At 26.1% G+C, this 19,852-nt stretch overlaps 1 protein-coding gene and 1 long non-coding RNA gene across 5 annotated transcripts; both read right to left on the bottom strand.

The window, feature by feature from the left end:
• On the bottom strand, positions 1–1,458 carry LOC123270744. The gene is made up of 2 exons (XR_006510691.1): positions 973–1,458; positions 1–657 (listed from the first exon to the last, which is right to left on the bottom strand). It is a non-coding gene; the product is annotated as an uncharacterized LOC123270744 (long non-coding RNA).
• A 922-nt stretch (positions 1,459–2,380) lies between these two features.
• LOC123270241 (neurofilament heavy polypeptide-like) lies at positions 2,381–15,459 on the bottom strand. 4 transcript variants are annotated; one of them, XM_044736201.1, is made up of 8 exons: positions 15,120–15,456; positions 13,788–14,051; positions 13,446–13,563; positions 8,262–9,834; positions 5,532–5,587; positions 5,370–5,438; positions 5,066–5,178; positions 2,381–2,437 (listed from the first exon to the last, which is right to left on the bottom strand). In XM_044736201.1, exons 1-8 carry the CDS (start codon positions 15,135–15,137, stop codon positions 2,414–2,416), a joined length of 2,235 nt encoding a protein of 744 aa, XP_044592136.1. In that variant the 5' UTR covers positions 15,138–15,456; the 3' UTR covers positions 2,381–2,413. The 4 variants fall into 4 exon arrangements, with proteins under 4 accessions (XP_044592136.1, XP_044592138.1, XP_044592135.1 ...); XM_044736203.1 differs by lacking the exon at positions 5,370–5,438 and having other exon boundaries at positions 15,120–15,459; XM_044736200.1 differs by lacking the exon at positions 2,381–2,437 and having other exon boundaries at positions 4,954–5,178.
• Positions 15,460–19,852: the final 4,393 nt, after the last annotated feature.

Below are 19,852 nucleotides of genomic sequence, written 5' to 3'. Positions count from 1 at the left end.
TTATTTTCTCGCTTTTTATTTTAAGAAATAGTTATTATAAAATTTGGATTCTGGATTGTTGATCATGATGAAACAGCTGTTGTGTGAACGGCGCCTGTAGTTATATTCAATAGGGCGATTAAAGCGAGAAATTTCAAAATATTTCAATGTTATTTGTCATTTTGATTTTTTTTATTACTTAATTTTTACGTAATTTGTTTTTGATTGATTTATTTTCTATTTGTTTATATCAAACTTTGTATATGAGGCTGTTATTTTAGTACGACTTGTCTTGTGAAACTATTATTTAACATTTGGTATCAAAACTACAATTTTTTTATGCGCCCTTTTACCTTTAAGTAGTACTTCTCTTAAAGCTGAAAGGGCGTATGTTTTGAGATACGCCCTTTCAGCTTTAGGACACCAACTTTTTTTTCACAGATTTTTACGTTTCAGACAATTTCAAACCGAATGGCAAAAAAAAATTTTTTATACGCCCTTTCGATACAAATCCCTATTGAACCTTCCCGTGTAAAAAAACTTGTCATAAAATTGTCATAAGCTTATGATCCTAAACGTGACACAATTTAGGACAACTTTATGACACCAAACCGAAATGAAATTTAGATTTTAGAAAAATATTGTCGCACTTACTCAAAAAAAATGTTGTAAAAAGTACTTTCATGAGAATTTTAGGACACTTTTATGAATTTTAGGATACTTTTATGACAATTTTATGACAACTTTAGGACAATTTTAGGATACTTTTATAACAATTTTATGACAATTTTAGGATACTTTTATAACAATTTTATGACAATTTTATAACAACTTGAGACAATTTTAGGATACTTTCATGACAATTTTATGAAAACTTCAAGACAATTTTAAGATACTTTTATGACAACTTTATGACAATTTTAGGACACTTTTATGAATTTCAGGATACTTTTATGACAATTTTATGATAACTTTAGGACAATATTAGGATACTTTTATAACAATTTTAGGAAAATTTTATGACAACTTTAGGACAATTTTAGAATACTTTTATGACCACTTTAGGATACTGTTATGACAATTTTGTGACAACTTTATGACAGTTTTAGGATACTTTTATAACAATTTTAGGAAAATTTTATGACACTTTTATGATCACTTTAGGACACTTTTATGACATTGTCTAAAACTTCCATAAAAGCATCCTAAAATCGTCATAAAATTGACCTAAAATTGTCATAAAAGTATCCTAAAATTCATAAAAGTTTTCTAAAATTGTCATAGAGTCCTAAAGTTGTCATAAAAGTGTCCTAAAGTGGTCATAAAAGTATCCTAAAGTTGTCATAAAATTGTCCTACAGTTGTCATAAAATTGTCGTAAAAAAGTATCCTAAAATTATCATAAAATTGTCATGAAAGTATCCTAAAATTGTCTCAAGTTGTCATAAAATTGTCATAAAAGTATCCTAAAATTCATAAAAGTGTCCTAAAATTGTCATCGAAGTGTCCTAAAGTTGTCATAAAAGTATCCTATATTGTCATAAAAATATCATAAAATTGTCATAAAAGTATCCTAAAGTTCTTAAAAGTGTCATTAAAGTTTCCTAAAATTGTCATAAAAGTACTTTTTACTTCATTTTTTTTTTTTGAGTAAATGCGACAATATTTTTCTAAAATCTAAATTTCATTTCGGTTTTGTGTCATAAAGTTGTCATAAAAGTGTCCTAAATTGTGTCAGGTTTAGGATCATAAGCTTATGACTTTTTTATGACTTTTTCACACGGGTTAGCTCTACGCTCTTTTACCTCTAGGCACGCGATATATATTAAAAGTATCGTCAAATTTGTTCTCCAGGGTACTTTACCTTATTAAAAAAAAATTACCTCAAAAATAATTACGTATAGGTCTTATAAAAAAATCCCTAAACTATTCTTCCAGGTACAAAATATTCACACGATAATTATGTACATTTTTCTACATACAACATTATTATGTGCTCAAAAAAAAATCTAAAAAAAAAAATTATTACATTGATAAAAAAGGTGGCGAATTTAAAAGCTATCTGACATTAATTTGCTTATTATATTTACCATTTATTTAATTTAGCTTGTGCTTTATCATTAAGGCGAAAATTATTTACATTATCAATTAATTAATTAATAATTAATCTACTAATTATTAATTAAATTCTATTTTTTAATTTTAAATCTAATTAATAGATTATTTTTATACAAATTTTTTTATAGGAAGAGTTTTATAATAAAAGTTAATTAATAATTAATATTACAATTATTTCTTAACATTATTCTGGTAATTCATTTTTAGCAATACCCAGTATTATATTTTAATACGATTAATTAATTCATTAATGAGTGGTATTTATAATTATTATTAATTAATAATTGTTCTTCGTACAAATATGCAATCACTTTTAATTAATGCGTATTTTTTTTTGTTCCCTAGACAAAAAATATAAAAAAAAAAAATTAATTATTTATTAAATAAATAAATAAATTTTTTCCGCGTCAATTTTTACCAGTTATTAATTATGCACCGATAGAAGGATTTATTAACCATTAAAAATTAAATTTATTTTAAGACAATTATTTAATTTATTAAATTTTAATAAATATTTTTTAATGTTCAATAAATATTTATTTAGGTAGAAAGTACATTTATTAATAGTTAATAAGTATTTAACGACAGTTAAAAAATATTTATAACCAGTTAATAAATATTTTGTTATATCTTTAAAATGTCAATAATTAAGAAATGAGCTTGTATCTTGTGAACTATTGACATTTTTAAAGATATAAGCTCACCCCGACATTATACTCATAGAGACCTTTCATTTGAATACCCACATCATTTTTTCATATATTTTATATATTTATATATATTATATATATGTATAGATGAAAAATATATCAAAAATGCATGTGGGTACTCAAATTAAAGCTCTTGATGAGTGTATCATCGGGATGAGCTTATATCTTTAAAATATATATTATATATATGTATATATGAAAAATATATGAAAATGCATTTCATCATTTATCTTTGAATATCAATATTAAAAAACAATAATTAAAATTTAAAATTTTAATCAATTTTATTAAAAATAATCCCAAAAATTTTTACTAAAATTTTTAAAGAAAATTTTGAATTTATTAAAAAAAATTTTGATTTTTTTTTTAATAAAAATTTTGAATTTTAACATTTTTACAGATATGAGTTAATATTTTTAAAAATATAAGCTTATCCCGATGTTATACTCATCGAGACCTTTCATTTGAGTACCCACATCACTTTTTCATATATTTCATATATATTATATATATGTATATATGAAAAATATACCAAAAATACATGTGGGTACTCAAATGAAAGCTCTTGATGAGTGTAACATCGGGATGAGCTTATATCTTTAAAATATATATTATATATATGTATATATGAAAAATATATGAAAATGCATTTCATCATTCATCTTTGAATATCAATATTAAAAAACAATAATTAAAATTTAAAATTTTAATCATTTCTCTTAAAAATAATCCCAAAAATTTTTACTAAAATTTTTAAAGAAAATTTTGAATTTATTAAAAAAAATTTTGATTTTTTTTTTTAATAAAAATTTTGAATTTTAACATTTTTACAGATATGAGTTAATATTTTTAAAAATATAAGCTTATCCCGATGTTATACTCATCGAGACCTTTCATTTGAGTACCCACATCACTTTTTCATATATTTCATATATATTATATATATGTATATATGAAAAATATACCAAAAATACATGTGGGTACTCAAATGAAAGCTCTTGATGAGTGTAACATCGGGATGAGCTTATATCTTTAAAATATATATTATATATATGTATATATGAAAAATATATGAAAATGCATTTCATCATTTATCTTTGAATATCAATATTAAAAAACAATAATAAAAATTTATAATTTTAATCATTTTTCTTAAAAATAATCACAAAAAAATTTTACTAAAATTTTTAAAGAAAATTTTGAATTTATTAAAAAAAATTTTGATTTTTTTTTAATAAAAATTTTGAATTTTAACATTTTTACAGATATGAGTTAATATTTTTAAAAATATAAGCTTATCCCGACGTTATACTCATCGAGACCTTTCATTTGAGTACCCACATCACTTTTTCATATATTTCATATATATTATATATATGTATATATGAAAAATATACCAAAAATACATGTGGGTACTCAAATGAAAGCTCTTGATGAGTGTAACATCGGGATGAGCTTATATCTTTAAAATATATATTATATATATGTATATATAAAAAATATATCAAAAATGCATGTGGGTACTCAAATGAAAGGTCTTGACGAGTATGACATCGGGATGAGCTTATATCTTTAAAAATGTCAATAGTTAAAAAAATACAGTGCAATTTAACAAAAGTCATTTTTTATCAAAGCAAAATTTCATTCATTTATAGTTCACAAGTCACGGCAGTCACTTAGTGACTGCAAGTTTGCTTGTGAAGTTTATCGTAAAACACCAAATTTTATTACAGCTCATAATTATCTTTCATATTTTTAAATATATAAATCGTTAATTTATTTAATGATTTAAATTATTATCATGTATTCCAGCTATAAGGGTTATAAAAAGTGTAAAAAAAAAAAATTGCTATTTTTGTTTTTTATTTTAAATAAATATTTGTTAACAGTTAACAAATATTTATTAACTATTAATAAATAATTTATTAACAGTTAATAAATATTTATTAAATCCTATGATGTTAAAAAATTATTTATTAAAAGTTAATAAAGCTAATTAAATATAAACAAATCCTTCTACCAGTGTGATATAATATAATATATAAAAAAAACTAAGATACTTTTAAAAGGCACATTGTTTGTTAAATGTCTATTTAACACTGGACGCATTTTTGCATACTTGTAAAAGAATAAAATTTATTTTTTTGAAACAAAAAAAATGATTAATTTTAAATTTTAATAAAAATCTTCTCCAAGGGAAAATAGACACGGAAATTTTGTAATCGTGGATCAGTTAACTATCAAATTTTTGTGCTTTACCTTTCGACCTTGTCGCTTTGAAGATTTCCGGGATGATTTTGTCTCTCGAGTTTCTTGAACTTTGTTCAGCCCCAGTCGGAATTTAATTGGTACCTTTGAATCGATCATTTCATCTGTAAATTGTTAAAAATAATTTCGATAAATTTTTTTACTGTAAAAAAATTCAATAAATAAATTTTTTGACTGTAAAAAAATCCAATAAATAAATTTTTTTAAAGTAATAAAATTTTCTAAGGATCGCTTTAATAAAAAAAATTTAATCTAATCAAAATATTTAAAATTAACAATCAAAATTTAAAAGTACCTTCTGAATCATGTAATTCGGGAATAGATCTATGCAATACAGTTACACGTCTTATTTCTTTCTGAGGATCTGTAACGAATTATTTTTCTATTGGAAAAATCAAATCTAACTATTTTTATTTTTTTTTTTAATTAATATAAATAAATAAATAAAAATACTTACGTTTGTCCTCTTTTATCAATTGTCTCTGAAGAACCTTTGAATTACTTTTAGCGACTCTGGAAAAAAAAATAATAAATTACTAAAAATTCTTAACCAATTAAAAAACAATTTTTAAAGGATTTAAATATTGACCAGTTTAGATAAAATTAACATAAATATAAGCTCATCTCCACATTACACTCATCGAGACCTTTCATTTGACTACCCACATCAATTTTTCATGTATTCATATATGTATATATGAAAAATATATCAAAAATGCATGTGGGTACTCAAATGAAAGCTCTTGATGAATGTAACATCAGGATGAGCTTATATTTTTAAAGACTTCAATAATTAAGAAATTACCTTGTATCTTGTGAATTATTGACATTTTTAAAGAAATAAGCTCATCTCGATGTTACTCTCATCGAGACCTTTCATTTGAGTACCCACATCAATTTTTCATATATTTTGTATATTTATATATATTATATATGAAAAATATACCAAAAATACATGTGGGTACTCAAATGAAAGCTCTTGATGAGTGTAATATCGGGATGAGCTTATATCATTAAAAACGCCAAAAATTAAGAAATGACCTTGTATCTTGTCAACTATTGACATTTTTAAAAATATAAGCTCATCTCGATGTTACACTCATCGAGACCTTTCATTTGAGTACCCACATCAATTTTTCATATATTTATATATATTACATATATGTATATATGAAAAATATATCAAAAATTGATGTGGGTACTCAAATAAAAGCTCTTGATGAATGTAACACCAGGATGAGCTTATATTTTTAAAGACTTCAATAATTAAGAGATGACCTTGTATCTTGTGAATTATTGACATTTTTAAAGAAATAAGCTCATCCCGATGTTACACTCATCGAGACCTTTCATTTGAGCACCGACATCAATTTTTCATATATTTTGTATATTTATATATATTATATATATGTATATATGAAAAATATACCAAAAATACATGTGGGTACTCAAATGAAAGCTCTTGATGAGTGTAACATCAGGATGAGCTTATATCTTTAAAATATGTATTATATATCGCGTTAGAAATGCCAGAAGGGCGTATCAGCTTATTATACGTCCTTATGGCACCCGGGTGCCATAAGGGCGTACCAAAAAATTTTTTTCGGGAATCGACGTAGTTATGCCTAAAACGGGCAGAAAAGCAATAGTATATTACATACCTAGGCCAGTAAAATAAGAAATGTCTCAGATCACATGAAATTGTTGGCCGAGGCGAAGCCGAGGTCGACAAACATGTGATCTGAGGCTTTCATTTACTGGCCGAGGTGTGTATACTATTTTCTGTTCGACGTAGCCAGAAAGCGGCAACTTCGTTTAGCGCAGTGGCCCGAAAGTTGACGCTTTCTAGCCGGAGGACAGAAAAAATTTTTGGTACGCCCTTATGGCTCCCAATGGGTACCCCGGGTGCCATAAGGGCGTACCAAAAAATTTCAAATTTGAAAAAAATTTTTTTCTGTCATTTCTACGCATTTCAAGTGAAAATATGTTGTTTCCCGAAAAAAAAAATTTTTTTTGGTACGCCCTTATGGTTCCCGGTAGGTACCCTGGGTGCCATAAGGGCGTACCAAATTTTTTTTTTGCATTTCTGCCCGTTTCAAACATTACTACGTCGATTCCCGGAAAAAAATTTTTTACACGCCCTTATGCCTTTTCAAGGGTATTTTTTTCGGGATATGCCCTTATGGCATCAGTAACGCGATATATGTATATATGAAAAATATATCAAAATTGCATGTGGGTACTCAAATGAAAGCTCTTGATGGATGTTACATCAGGATGATCTTATATCTTTAAAAATGTCAATAGTTCACGAGATACAAGGTCGTTTCTTAATTATGTAATTAGAGATAGAGTAAATACTAATAAAAAATAAAAATGAATTAACAAATTTTTTAAAATCAAATTGTTATGCTGATCCATATTTAGTATCATTACTCTAATATTTTTATTAAATTTATCAATTTAAAAAAAAAAAAAAATGACTAATTCAATTATTTAAATTGCTCAGAAAAATTAATAAAATTTTCCAATAAATTTATAATCTTTCAAAAAATCAAACAATATTCCTATTAAAAAATATTATAAATAAAAAATTAAATTACTAGATTTTTTAAAATCAAATTATTATGCTGATAAATATTTAGTACCTTTATTTTAATATTTTTATTAAATTTATCAATTTTTCCAAAAAAAAAAAAAAAGTAACTAATTCATTTTTTTTAATTATTCAGAAAAATCAATAAAAATTTTTAATTTTTCAAAAATTAAATAAAAATTTCTGATTAAAAATATTATAAGTAATAAAAAATAATTTAAAATGAAACTACTAGATTCTTTCAAACTAATAAAAATTTCCAATAAATTTATAATCTTTCAAAAAATCAAACAAAAATTCCTATTAAAAAATATTATAAATAAAAAATTAAATTACTAGATTTTTTAAAATCAAATTATTATGCCGATAAATATTTAGTATCTTTATTTAAATATTTTTATCTAATCCATCAATTTTTCCAAAAAAATCAGTTTTATTTTCAAAATCGCACATCAAAATTAATTTTTCAAAAATAAAATAAAAATCCCTCTTAATAATATTACCATAAAAATTAAAATTGCAAACTTAAAAAAAAAATAAAATTATCAAACTGCTCAACAATAAATCCCAATTAAAAAAAATAATACATACTCATTAACAACTCCCTTAAAAGCCGACTGCAAAAGCCTAGCGGACTGAATCGGCGCGTTCCTATTAAGCCTCTCAGCCCTCCTGCGACTGAGCTCAGTCCTAAGATCAGCTTCTTCATCGACCACCTCCTCACAATTACCCTCCTCAGCCTTCCCATCATACTCCTTCCTCTTCTTACACTTCTTCTCCTTCCCCAGCCTCTCCGACAACGGCAGCTCCTTAAGTTTCCCCACCTGATAAATCTCCTTGTCCTTCTTCTTCTTTTTCTTCACCTTCTTCTCCACTTTAACCGTTTCAAAAACCGCCTCATCACTGACATGCTCTTCCAATTCATCCAGATCATAGCTTTCATCCAAACAAAGTCCTACATCTTCCTCTTGAGCTTCTTCATTCCCTTCAACCTTTTCTTCATCACTTATTTCTTGGACTTCTCCTTCCTCAACATCATCTTCTAGCTTTTCTTCATTTTCTTCTTCTTCAAGCTTCCTCAATTTAATTTTTTTATTATCATTAACCGGATCAATTAATTTTGTAGACTCAAATTTCCGTCTTCTAGCTTCCAAAACCGGGTCACTAATTTCAATTTCTTTATTTTCAATTTTATTTTTGAAACTTAAAATATCTTCCGGAGAATTAGATCTTTTTTTTCTGGATTTTTCCTCCTTATCTTTATTTAAATTTAAATTTGTGAAATTAGAACTGACTAAAGAAGCAACAGGAGAGCGTCTTCTTTTAGGAGAATTAATAGGAGATGTCCAAGGAGAGTGAATTGGAGAATTAGGAGAAATTTTTCTTGGAGAAATTCTCCTAGGAGAAATTTTAGGTGACCTGGAGCTCCTAATAGGAGACCTAGGAGACCTTCGGCTTCTAGGAGACCTAGACCTTGACCTTGACCTTCTACGAGGAGACATTAACCTTTTAGGTGACCTAATAGGAGATCTTCTAGGAGACCTTCTTAATTTTTTCAAACGAGCTGGAGATCTTCTAGGAGATTTTTTTCTTTTCGCTTTAGGAGAAGGTGAACGATGACGAGGACGTTCGTAAGGAGCCTCAGGACTCTTAGTAACTTTATAACTTAAATTAGAAACTGTTGAAGTTGAAGCGGAAATAGAAGAAGGCTTAGGCTTGTCTTTTTTAATTTTGTCTCTTCGAGGCTTCTTCTCCTTTTTTTCTAGAGGCTTGTCGGCCATCTCGCGCTCCATCTCGTCCATTAAGCGCTCTAAAGAGTCTTCTTCTTCGTAGTCGGCCATTAAGAGGACGTCGTCGTCGTCTTCTTCTTCTTTTTCTGCGTCGTTATCTGAGTCCGCGTTTTCTTCTTCGTTTTCTTCAGGTAAGGGTTCTTCTTCCTTGGGAGAATTGGAGTCGGGTAAACCCGACTCCGAGGCTTCGCCTGGGTCAGAATCGGTTTGAGAGTCTTCTTTGGGAGGTTCTGATGAGTCTGGGAGGTCACCTAGGTCTCCTAGGTCACCTAGGTCCCCTAGGCTGCTTGATGGCTGCTCGAGGGTGGGTTTTGGTTTTATGTCTTCGTCTTCGGAACCGCTTGCGTCGTCGTATCGACGGAATTTTGAATTTTCTGAAAGATTAATTGGAAGAAATTTATTTAGTGATTTAAATAAGGGATAATTATTTTAAGTTAGGGAAAATAGAAATTTCTTTTTTTTTTAAATATATTATTATATAATTTTATACATATATTTATATAATTTATATTATTATATTTAATAAAGATAGATAGTTATTATTCTAAGTGACTGCATACTTGTGAATTATAAATAAATAAATTTTGGTTTATAAAATAGAGCTTTTGTTAAATTGCACTGTACTTTCTTAAATATTGACGGTTTTAAAGATATAAGCTCATTATGATGTTACAGTCATCAAGAGCTTTCATTTGAGTACCCACATGCATTTTTGATATATTTTTTATTTATAAATATATGTAATACATATAAATATACAAAATATATGAAAAATTGATGTGGGTACTCAAATGAAAGATCTCGATGACTGTAATGTCGGGATGAGCTTATATCTTTAAAAATGTCAATAATTAAAAAATTATAATGTATTTTGTCAACTTATGATTTTTTAAAGATATAAGCTCATTTTGATGTTACACTCATCAAGAGCTTTCATTTGAGTACCCACATGTATTTTTGATATATTTTTCATGTATACATATATATAATATATAATATATATGAAAAATTGAAGTGGGTACTCAAATGAAAGGTCTCGATGAGTGTAATGTCAGAGTGAGCTTATATCTTTAAAAATGTCAATAATTAAAAAATTATAATGTGTTTTGTTAACTTATAATATTTTTAAAGATATAAGCTCATTATGATGTTACAGTCATCAAGAGCTTTCATTTGAGTACCCACATGTATTTTTGATATATTTTTCATATATACATCTATATATATATATAAGAGATTTCCACCTATATATTGACTCATCATGATATCTCTGAAACCATAAAGCGTAGAGACTTTAAATTTGGTAGGAATATTCCTTTCGCCGTGTAAAGGTCAGCTAAGAACGGATTTTACGAAATTCCACCTACAAGGGGGGTTGCGGGGGCGTTGACAATGGAAAATTCCCATTTTTAAACTATAGCTCCTATTGACTCCAAATTTGGCAGGAATCTCCTATATGTGATGTAGAAATGATCTAAGAGCGGATTTTATTACAATCTACTCCTAATATGGATTGCGGGGGTGGGCGTTAACAATGAAAATTTAAAATTTCCGAGCTATAGCTCCTAGAGAATCCTAATTTTGTATGAATTTTTTGTAAGTGATGTAAAAATAATTTATAAACGAATTTAACGATATCCTACTCCACAAGGGGTTGCGGGGGTGGGTGTTAATAATGAAAATTTTAAATTTCCGAGCTGTAGCTCCTATAGGCTCCAAATTTGGTAAGAATCTGCTCTATGTGATGTATAAATGATTCAAGAGTGGATTTAATGACAGCCTACTCCCAATACGGATTGTGGGGGTGGGTATTAACAATGACAATTTTTAATTTTCAAGCTATAGCTCCTACAGACTCCAATTAGGTAGGAATTTTCTCTAAGAGATGTATAAATAATATACGAACGAATTTTAAGATACCTCACAAGAGTTTGCGGGGGTGGATGTTAACAGTTAAAATTTTTAATTTCCAAGCTATAGCTCTTATAGACTCCAAATTTGGTAAAAATCTTCTATGTAATGTAGAAATAATCTAAGAGCGGATTTTACGACGAATCACCCCCAATAAGGATTGCGGGGGTGGGTGTTGACAAAAAAAAATCTTAACTTCCAAAATATAGCTTCTAAAAGGCGTAAATTTGGTAGGAATCTTTCATTTGTCATGAGATCATCTCAAAACGGATCCCAAAAAATTCTACTTCCGATAGGGATTGCGGGGGTAGGTGTTAAAATCTAAAATTTTAATTTCCAAACTGTAACTCCTGCAGATTCTAAATTTGGTAGGAATCTTCGTGTACGATGTCAAGTTCAGCTGAGAATGGATTTTCTTTAATTCTAACCCCAAAAGGGATGGTGGGGGCGTTAACAATGAAAATTTCTCACTTCCAATCGATAGTTTTTATAGACTCGAAGTTTTGTTGAAATCTTTTATTTATAATGTAGAAATTATCTCGAATAGGATCTTACGAAATTCCTCCCCCACATAGAAGTGCGAGAGTAATAATTGTCAAAAAATTCATATTCTTTAAATACAGTTCCTACAAATATAAAATTTGATAGAATCTGAAGAGAAACAGGCAAATACCGGGATGGCCTCCAAGGTCAACGGATTTAAATATTTTTCTTTCTTAATAGTGATATTTTCTTACAACAATCGTCTCTTTGGCAGCGGCAAAAAAGTCGACTAAGAATTTTACATACATTTTTTTTTGCTGATCACATAACCGATGAATTGTTCTTATTACGGGATCGCGAAAATGTAACAGATTAAAAGCATTGCATTTTCTAAACACATGAGATATAGAAAAAAAATTTGGCTACTCATTTTAAGAAAATTCGTAAAAAACAAGTACAAATAATTTTCTATGTATAATTGATGTTACGGAAGAAATTTTAATTAACAGCGAAATTCGTCACAATTTAAGCTAGGCAGATTTCAACTTCACTTATGAGACCTGCAATTACTTTAACTAAAACTTACAATGCTCATTTAAAATTTTTTTTCTTCGTGTCAATTAATATTCATTTTTGGAAGAAAGCCACGGGAATGTTATAGTGATTGCACATTGAAAGTTACAATGAATTTTAGCTAGAATAATCATGTGGACAAAATATACAGACCAATTTGATGGAATTTGGAATCTGTGCAAGTCAAAACAATCTTCCAATTAAATTTCAAATCTAGATCTAAAAATACAATTCTATAAAGCGCCCAGCGGAGCGGGCGGGTAACAGCTAGTATATATAATATATAATATATATGAAAAATTGAAGTGGGTACTCAAATGAAAGGTCTCGATGAGTGTAATATCAGAGTGAGCTTATATCTTTAAAAATGTCAATAATTAAAAAATTATAATGTATTTTGTTAACTTATAATATTTTTAAAGATATAAGCTCATTATGATGTTACAGTCATCAAGAGCTTCCATTTGAGTACCCACATGCATTTTTGATATATATATATAATATACATATATGAAAAATTGATGTGGGTACTCAAATGAAATGTCTCGATGAGTGTAATGTCAGAGTGAGCTTATATCTTTAAAAATGTCAATATTTCACAAAATACAAGATACATTTTCTCAATGATATAGATTATAAAAAAGTATTTTTGAGAGTTATTACTTACAATTTTATTTTTTAATCAAATAAATTTTTTTCTAATTGATTTGTTATAAAAATAAAGAAAATTATCATACATCTGTTAAATTTACTACCATAAAAATAAAAAACTAAAATCAGCTGACTGATAATTTAAAAAATTTTTATAACTCAATAAAAATTATAAAAAAAAATTTTTTTTCTAATTCTTATTAAATTTATACTTGTAAAATTTTTTTTATAAAAATTTAGCTATTAAAATAATTGAAAAAAAATTTTCAGATGTCTATTAATTATAATACTATATTTCAGAAAAATTAAATAATTTTTTATAAAAATAAAATGAAATTTAATAAATAAAAATTATAAAAATCTTTACCTTTTTCAGACGCAGCATTATCTTTTTTATCTTCACCATCCTTTGGTGCATTCTCCTCCATAGGAATAATTTCAATGAGATTTTGATTATTTCTACTCGGGTGATACGCATTTTGATTCTGAAAGCACAAAATATATTAAATGAAAATTAATAAAAATCATAAAAAGAAATGAAAATTAATAATAATAACAAAAATAAATTAACAGAAAAATAATAAAAATAAATTAAAATATTAATAATAAATTAAAATTAAAATAACAAAAATAAATTAAAATGAAAATAAATTAAAATTAACAAAATTTATTCTTGAAACTAAAAAAAAAGCAAGTATTGAATTCTTACCCCATTTTGTCTAACTAAAAGACGATTTTGATAAAAATCCCTCCTTCCTCTATAACTGCCATGATTCTTAATATTATTATTACTATTGTACATCGGATATGAATTTCCAGGAGGTAAGAATGACTTCTGAGGTGGTGGTGGTATCTTGCTAGGCTTAGCTTTCAGCGACATTAACGCGGCTAACCTCAATGCTTCCAGGTCGTCCTCATCTTCGTCGGCAACGTTCTCTTTAGGTTTGTAATTTTGTGTTGGTCTTACAATCATCTTAAAAAAAATTACAATAACAATAATAATAATAAAAAATAATAAAAATAAAAATGTAAAATTTAAATTAAAATTAACACACTTGATAATTTTTTTATTTTTCTTTAAAAAATAAATTAAGTTTAAAAAATTATAATTTTTTTTATGATTATTTAATTATTAAAATAATTAAATTAATAAGAAATAAAAATATGAAATTAAAATTAGCACACTTGATAATTATTTGATTTTTTTTTTTTTTAAATAAATTTTTATAATTTTTTTTTTATAATTTAATTCTTAAAATAATTAAATTAATAAAAAAAAAAAAATTAAAATTAAAATTAACACACTTGAGAATTTTTTTATTTTTCTTTGAAAAATAAATTAAGTTTAAAAAATTATAATTTTTTTTATGATTATTTAATTATTAAAATAATTAAATTAATAAGAAATAAAAATATGAAATTAAAATTAGCACACTTGATAATTATTTGATTTTTTTTTTTTTAAATAAATTTTTATAATTTTTTTTTTATAATTTAATTATTAAAATAATTAAATTAATAAAAAAAAAAATTAAAATTAAAATTAACACACTTGATAATTTTTTTATTTTTCTTTAAAAAATAAATTAAGTTTAAAAAATTATAATTTTTTTTATGATTATTTAATTATTAAAATAATTAAATTAATAAGAAATAAAAATATGAAATTAAAATTAGCACACTTGATAATTATTTGATTTTTTAAATAAATTTTTATAATTTTTTTATAATTTAATTATTAAAATAATTAAATTAATAAAAAATTTTAAATAAAAATTAACACACTTGAGAATTTTTTTTTTTTTTTTAAATAAATTAAGTTTAAAAATTAAATTAATAAAAAAAAAAATTAAAATTAAAATTAACACACTTGATAATTTTTTTATTTTTCTTTAAAAAATAAATTAAGTTTAAAAAAATTAAATTTATAATTTTTTTTATTATAATTTAATTATTAAAATAATTTTAAAAAAATATAAAATGACTAAATTTTAATATTACAAAATATTAAAATAAAAAATTAACCAAAAAAATAAAATACCTTTCGATGACAATCCATGATGATTATTATTATGAATAATTAATGTAATTAATAAAAAATTATTAATTACGATGATTATTATTTTAAAGATAAATAAAATGCCAAATGCTTTCTACAAGCAATGATCACAAAAACGTATGGTTTATTATTAACTAAACTATAACTGAACTCTCACGTATATGCAGTTCATTATTTACTGGACTGACTACAAATATTTATTATTATTTGTACGCAGTAATTACAACAATAATTATTATCCAGTTATTTAACTGTGGATTGTTAATTTTTTACACAGCTAATTATTATTTTAATAACTTATTTTTAACCCTCACAGACTTTTACTTGTACGTAAATAAAAATGGCTGCCTATACACTATACATGTGGACGAAATATTTAGTGAGAGGGCGCTCCGCAAGGTAGCAGCACTGGATAATTTTTGAGATCAGGTGTTCTTATTGGTTTATATAAATTTTGTATATATCACAAGATGACAGTTAATTTATTTTATGCGCATTTAATAAAAAAGTAAAAAAATTATTATAAAATAAAGAAAAGAAGAATATAATTTATGTTTTTATATGTAATCTTCTAGATTAAACTGATTTTTTATTTAATTTTTTGATAATTTTTATAAACAAAGTTTTATTAATAATTTTTATTTTAGAGGAAAAGGTAAGATTTTTTTATGACATTTAAATTAGCAGTCACTAAATAATTTTTTAATTTTTTTTAACAAAAAAATTTGTTTTGAAAAATTATTTATGAAAATTAATTTATCACATTAAATAAATTTAGGAATTTCATAACATAAATTATGGCAAAAAAAATTGACATTTAGAAATTTAAAAAAATTAAAAATTTTTTAAAATTATTTTTTGGGATGAAAATTAAACTAGCCGACATCTAAAAATTTTTAGAATATTTTTTTATTGAAAAAATTATTACAAAAAAATGAAAAAAAATTTTATTTGTAAAAAACTTGAAAAACTAAATGCAATTTTTTAAAAGTATTTCTTTTGTTCTAATTTAATTATTGAAGAAAAATCAAAAAATTAAAAACGTGGGGTAACTTTATAGTATTATTTTTCGATTTTTTTACTTGTATACCGTTCTTGGTTTTTACAAGGCTGGGTAGATGGTAGCTGTCGCATTCCGCGAGTGCGCCACCGTCCTGTGTTTTTATACTGTCCTTGTTATTATTCAACGCTTTTTTGGACCCCAGCACATCCTCTTTTCACTCCTGTATTTTCACTACATAATCAACCCTTATTTTTGGCACATTTATATACTCAACTCTTTATTATTATCACGCGGCTGTGGACCGACTTGTGCTTTCTGTACTGTATTTACCCTATTCCTCACCCCTTTTTATCGGTTGTTGGAATAGTGGCGATGGGGAAACCACAGAGAAAACCCATGCCAGTACAGCTCGGCTACCGGAGCGACCCCCGACGGTTGGTGTTGGAACCATTCGAACAACCGTCGGGGCTCGAACCCTCGCCTCACGGCATGATGTGCGAGCGAACTAACGGGATAATGCACTGATAGAAGGATTTATTTGTATTAAAAAAATATTTGTTAATAGTTAATAAATCATTTATTAGAGACCATTTTGCACGCCTCATAGCGCGAAGCGCGTGAGGTTGTGCTTTATACTCGACTCGTCAAGATCAAGCAATTTTGTGATCTTTAAATGCCTCTATCCCAACCATATATTACACTAATTCAATAATATAAGTCGATGTACACCGAAAAACACTTAAATTAAACCATGTTTTACTTTCTAAAATCATTTCATGTTGCTATTTTGAAAAAAAAAAACGTTTTGAAAAAAATTTTACGTGGACGTCCGGATGTCACCCCATTTTGGATGTACCAACGATTACTCCCGAACAAATTGATATTTCAAGACCGGACCTTTTTTATTAGTTTAAGAATTCGATAAACTGGGTCCGTATTTCATATCAGTGGCCTAGCTTATGTATTTTTTTTTAAATTGAATTTTTATTAAAATTCACGGATACAACCGTACAAAGCCAAACGAACTTTTCTTATTTGTCACGTGAAAACTATTGCGCCACTTGATCAAGCTAGATTTTTTAGACTGCGTGCGCATATGACAAGAAAAAAGGGCGCCGATATTTAAAAAAAAATAAAAAATACTCTGTAAGAAATTACTTAATTATAATTTTTTTTTTTTAATCAATTACACAATTAATTTTTTTCTTAAAAAATGATTGAGCGTTATGAGGCGTGCACTTTTGGATTTTCCAAACTTTTTTAGTATCAAACAAATATTTCTTAGTATTTAAAATGATTTGTTTGTATTTAATAAATCAGATATTCATTTATTAAATATTAATAAATCTTTTTAAATACTAAGAAATATTTGTTAAGGACTAAAAAGTGGTCTCTAATAAATGATTTGTTAAATATTAACAAATATTTTTAACTATAAACAAATCCTTCTATCAGTGTGACTTAACCCGCTCGGCCATCATGCCGCCAACTTTATAGTATTATTTTTTTGGGACAAATTTATGACGTTAAAGTTGGCAGTCATTTGACCATTTTTTAATTTTTTTTAACAAAAAAATTTCTTTGGAAAAATTATTTTAAAAAAAATTAGGAAAACGGTTGACCCTAAAGGCCATCCCTGCAACTTCCCGCTAATTCCGTTAATACCTGGCCGCTTTTTTGAGCTCTTCGAGCTCAAAAGTACAATCTGTGTGTTGTTTTAAGCTCTCCGAGCTCAAAAAGATATCTTTTCTATGCTTTTGAGCTCTTTGAGCTCAAAAGTCTGATAGAAGTTTCATAGAACACTATTTTTTGAATGTTCATACCGCAATAACTTTTGAATGAATGAACCGATTTTTACGCAGTTGGCGGCATTCTACGTAGTTTTTTAAGCCTTATAAATAATTTCTAAGTTTCAATTGGTCAAACTAGAAATTTCGGAGTAACTCTGAAAAAACACTTTTCGGTTTTCTTTCGTTCACGATATCTCTCAAACGAATCAACCGATTTTGACCGGATTGGCGGCGATCGACGTGGTTTTTAAGGTTGAGAGCTGATTAGTTTTGGAATCGATCGGTTGAGCCGTTTAAAAGTTATCCCAAAAAAACCACTTCAGAAAAAATTTTTTTTCCTACTTTTTTTTAGATTTCTCCAAATTTCTCAAAATCTATCGGTCCGAATCGGTTCAAATTAACAGAAAATCTAAGTTTGGCGAAGCCCTTTCGAATGGCACCAACCGCGATGAAATCGGTTCAACCGTTCAAAAGTTATAAGAGGTTTACATACTTACACACACACATACATACAGACATAGTGACACCCTCGCGGGAATAGTCAGGAAAGCTTCCTAGGACCTCAAAACGTCGAGATCTGATGAAAACTCGATTTTCGAAAAACGGGGTAAAACCAATAACTTCCCGATTTTTGAAAATTTTCAATTTTCTTAGCGGGAAGTTAAAAATTCCATTTTTAACTTTTTAAAATTTCTGCATGTCAATTTTTTTTTTTTTAATTTTTTTAGCCATAATTTATTTGTTAAAAAAATTCTTAAAATTATCAAATTAAAATTATTAAATTCTTAAAATTATCTGCTAAATTAATTTTCATGACAAATTTTTTTGTTAAATAAAATAAAAATATTTTTAAAAAATTGCATTTATAATTTTTTAAAATTTAATTTTTTTTTTAATAAAAAAAATTCTAAAAAATTTTAGATATCAGCTAACTTAATTTTCATATTTTAAAGAAAAACTTTAAGTTTAAAACCGCTCTAATTAATACAAAAAAAAAAAAACTAATTCATCGTTAAAATTTTTTTTCTAAAAAAAATATTAATTAAATTGTCAAAATTTTCAAAAAATATTTTTTAGGTATCATAATTGCAAAAAATAATTTTTAAAAAATCCTAACTACTTTTTTAAACAAAAAGTTTTCAATATTTTCAAAAAATAAAAAGAAAATCAAAAAGTACATTAGTATACACGGAAAAAAAAACTCGAAAAATTACATTATAAATAGTAATAAGAGTCCCGTTGTGTTAAAAACTAAAAAAATTACAGTTCGAAATATCAATTTTTTAAATTCAAACTTTGAATGTTAATTTTCAGAGCTTTCAATGTAAATATTACATTCTACAATGTAAATTTTACACAGAAAAAAAAATTTATTTGAATCGACTAAATAATTTTGAAGAACTTAATTTTCTTTATTTGAGTAGAAAAATTCTTAAACTAAGAAATTTTTCTTAAGTAAAAAAGAAAATGAAACTTGTCAAAATTATTTTTTTGGATCAAGAATTTTTTTCTTCATTCAAATTAATTTTTTTTTGTGTATAAAATCTTTAATAATTAAAATCTAAAACTGTAATTTTACAAGTTTGCAAATATTTATTACCCTAAAAAAAAAGTCAAGTTCTTTTATGTTTTTCTATCCAACCTAGGGTCGATCAATGAATCAATATCAGCTCCCCAAGTCTCCCAACAAATAATCCTCGCTCCAGGTACGTGTTAAAAAATATTGTCATTATATCAGTAATTATAAATAATTCAAATGACAAACAGAGTTAAAAAATAAATAATAACTCCGTACTAATGGCTGAGGACATTAGATAAGATAGAATCTCCGAGGAAGATACACTACAAGCGATAAAATCTGCGCAAGTCCGGAATCCTGCGCACCCGCGAATATTGAGAGACTGTTTGAGAATCAATACGCT

This window comes from Cotesia glomerata, linkage group LG8, assembly GCF_020080835.1.
Source record: "Cotesia glomerata isolate CgM1 linkage group LG8, MPM_Cglom_v2.3, whole genome shotgun sequence".
NCBI lineage: Eukaryota > Metazoa > Arthropoda > Insecta > Hymenoptera > Braconidae > Cotesia > Cotesia glomerata.
Note: the sequence above shows the minus strand (reverse complement) of the source record. Positions and strands in the feature narration are given on the sequence as shown.